General features: G+C 37.8%; 1 protein-coding gene across 1 annotated transcript in view; it reads right to left on the reverse strand.

Annotated features, from left to right (window-relative positions):
- Positions 1-3,892, reverse strand: part of LOC102442535 (RNA transcription, translation and transport factor protein-like) — a gene marked incomplete at its 3' end in the record, with an annotated part of 13,779 nt that overhangs the window by 6,585 nt on the left and 3,302 nt on the right. Inside the window, exon 3 of the mRNA XM_014448452.2 lies at positions 881-980. Coding sequence (XP_014303938.2) covers positions 881-980 — 100 coding nt within the window. The remainder of the gene's footprint in view (positions 1-880; positions 981-3,892) is intronic.

Here is a 3,892-nt window from a genome sequence, read left to right on the forward strand (position 1 = left end):
TAGTGGGAAGGCAGAACAGATACAATAAACAGGGAAAAAAATAGATGGGAACAGGATGGCAAGAAAAGGGACTCAAAGATATCAAAAAGGCTTAAAAAAGCAATGATTAAGAGAACTAACTGACAGCCGCATAAGAAGGAACAACACAAAACACAGAGGGTGGAGGTAAGACAAGATAATCGGATCTTGCATTTAGATATTGGCAGGCCTTTCAAAATGAAATGGTCTAATGAGAGGAAACGTTATTTTTTTTATAGATATTAGTATTTAAAAGCGTCCTATAAGTATCTGTAATAAAATGATTATTACATATAAATAATCTATTTTGACCTATAATGTATACCAGCATTAGACATATGTTTCAGTCTCTTGTGAAATGACCTGCTGCAATCAACATTCTGAAATCCTATCAATTCTTGAACACTAACAATTGAACTTGAAAGGCTAAGGTACAGACTGTGAAAGATGAAAAATTTATTAATGTAATAAATACTACTTTTTCAGAAGGCATAAAAATGCTTTCTCCAGAAGACACCATTTCTAAATTCTAAAAAACAGACAAAACAAAAATCTAAATACCAATGAAAGACGGTGCTTTTAACTTCTTATAATAATAAAAAGGCTCTAATTTTAGAAAAGAAAATTCTTTCCCAGACAATTTAGGAGTTAGGAGGGATGGGAGATGGGTATTAGACACAGAAGAATGGTTACCAAAAATTAAGTGTTTAAATAGATACTGAAAAGGAACATGAGGATATATAAAACTTAAAATGAACCAAAAGTAAAGACAAAGAAACAATCTGGTATTCCCTATATTTTTACACTCCTTTCCCAAATCCCCCCTCCTCTCTTTAAAACATACATTCCCCACAAAACATACCGTTATCTCCATATTCAAGTCTAACGGCTAAACCAAGAAGCCAGTCAATTGCTTCTTGCCGATATTGAATCTTGAAAGGACAGCTAACATCTGTGAGATACTGTTGAGAGAAAAAAGAAAATTACTTTCATTATTGCTATAAAGTCACAGAATCAAAAAATGATAAAATTAAAAGATACCTTAGTTTGGATCTCAAAGAATTTCTCATAACATTTAAGTGTACCACCTTAAGTGAAGTATTTCCATCATGCTTTTTGAAATTTTTCTTTTGCAGATTCCAGATTTAGAACAACTTCCTCATTGAATAGATAAAAAAATTGAGGTTAACACTTGCCAACATCTGGGACCTGAATCTAAACTTTCTGATTCCAGGTCTCAATACACATAGAGCAATTAAATAAAAAGGACTCTAAAAAGAAGAACATAAAAATAAAGCAAGAGATAGAATTTTTAGTTTGAGGAAATCTTCTGGAAGAAGCAAGGAGAAATAGCAAAAGATAAAAGAAGCTAAGATGTATGAATTAATATGTTGCTATTTAGACAAGAGAGCTCCAGAAAGATAGAAAAAAATGCAAAGAATGTAGTGTTTTTAAAACCACTGGAAATAAATTTCTTAGATTTCATTAAACATAGAAGAAACAAAATGGAAGAGATTGGAGATTAAAAATGGCGGCAGAGTAAGTGTATGCTTCACGGACATGCTCCCAGGAACAAACTGGTATTACAACTAAAATACTGAAAAACTTCCTGAATAATCTACGGAAAACTCGCAGGAGAACCCCGACACCCGAGACACGGCAAGTGGAGACAGCATAGAGACTGGTAGGAGGGATGGAGGTGCGAAAGGGCTGGCTGGGCGCCCAGAGAACTGCATCTGAAGTCCCGGAGAGATATCTCAGCTGTGGGGGGTTGCCACTGAGAACTCTGGGGTCCAATCCCTAAGCTGCCTGCCCCCCCCCCCCCAAGCAGAGAACACCAAAACTGAGGAGGGCACCCACATAACATCTGGCTGTGAAAAGCAGCAGGGCGCTGTCTGCCAGAGAGTAACAGCTGAAAATTTAGGCACCCTCTTAAAGGGCCAACGCACAAAATTCCCTGTGTGGCCACCCACCTTGTGCTCCGGCAGAGGGAGGGTGAAGTGGACTGGATCTGTGAGAGCAGAAGCCAGGACTGGGAACTGGGGATAGAGCTCAAAAGGCAGACATCCCATATCACTCAATCAGAAAACCAAAAAGAAAAAACAGGAGGAAAGCTTAAGTGTGTGCTGTGGAACATCGTGAAACTTAACAATATAAGAACAGCAAATGTGCCAGAAGAGGCAGAACGGGAGAAAGGCATAGAGGAGGTGTTTTGAAAGAAATAATGGCAGAAAACTTCCCTAACCTGGTAAAGACAAAAGGCACAAGTTCAGGAGGCACAGAGAACCCCAAACAAGAACTCAAATAGGCCCACGCCCAGACACATCATAATTAAAATGCCAAAAATTAAAGACAGAGAGAATCTTAAAAGTAGCAAGAGAAAATTGTTACCTATAAAGGAGTTCCATAAGGCTGACACCAGAAATTTCTCATCAGAAACTCTATAGGCCAGAAGGGAATGGCATGAAGTACTCATTAGCCAGACTCATCAAGAAACAAAGAGAGAGGACCCAAATAAATAAAATCAGAAACGAAAGTGGAGGAGTAACCACTGACACCACAGAAACATAAAGGATTATAAGAAAATTTTATGAACAACAAGCTGGACAATGTGGGAAAAAATGGACAAATTCCTAGGAAAATACAATCTCCCAAAACTGAAACAGGAAAAATGAAAAAACCTGAATAGGCCAATAACAACTGATGAAATAGAAGCAGTTATTATAATACTCCCACCAAACAAAAGCCCAGGTCCGGATGGCTTCACAGGGGAGTTCTACCAAACATTCAAGGAAGAACTAACACCTACACTCCTCAAACTATTTCAGAAAATCCAAGAGAAAGGAACACTTCCAAACTCTTCTTATGAGGCCAGCATTATCCTAATTCCCTACCAGATAAAGATACTACAAAGAAAGAGAATTACAGGCCAATATCCCTGATGAACATAGATGCTAAAATCCTCAACAAAATATTAGAAAACTGTATCCAGCAATATATTAAAAAGATCATACACCATAATCAAGTGGGATTTATTTCAGGGATGCAAGGCTGGTACAATATTCGCAAATCAATAAACGTGATACATCACAAAAACAAACTGAAAGACAAAAATCACATGATCATATCAACAGACGCAGAAAAGGCATTCAGCAAAATCCAACATCCATTTTTGATAAAAACTCTCAGCAAAGTGGGAATAGAGGGAGCATATCTCAACATGATAAAGGCCATCTATGACAAACCTACAGCCAACATCATACTTAATGGGCAAAAACTAAAACCATTTCCTGTAAGAACAGGAACAAGATAGGGATGCCCACTTTCACCCCACCTGCTCAACATGCTAGCCATAGCGATCACAAGAAGAAATAAAAGGCATCCAAATTGGAAAAGAAGTAAAATTGTCATTATTCGCAGATGACATGATATTGTACATAGAAAACCCTAAAGACTCCATAAAAAAACTACTAGACTTAATAATGAATTCGTGAATGCTTACTTTAAACAGCTTGATGGAGAAAATTGTGGCTAAAAAATTCACATTTATGGCCACTTTGCTTTGGCCCAGGAAAATCCCCAGGAAGGCTGCTTTTTTATTCTTTTAAATCTTTTTTAAAAAAAATATATTCTTATTGATTTCAGAGAGGAAGGTAGAGGAAGAGAGGTAGAAACATCAATGAGAGAGAATCATTGATTGGCTGCCTTCTGCACTCCCCACACTGGGGATTGAGCCCACAACCCAGGCAGGTGTCCTTGACCAGAATCGAACCCAAGACCCTTCAGTCCTCAGGCTGATGCTCTCTATGCACTGAGCCAAACCAGCTAGAGCCAGAAATTTTTTATATAGTAGTCCCCCATTATCTGCAGGGAC

The sequence above is a fragment of the Myotis lucifugus genome, unplaced genomic scaffold, assembly GCF_000147115.1.
Source record: "Myotis lucifugus unplaced genomic scaffold, Myoluc2.0 scaffold_836, whole genome shotgun sequence".
Lineage (NCBI taxonomy): Eukaryota > Metazoa > Chordata > Mammalia > Chiroptera > Vespertilionidae > Myotis > Myotis lucifugus.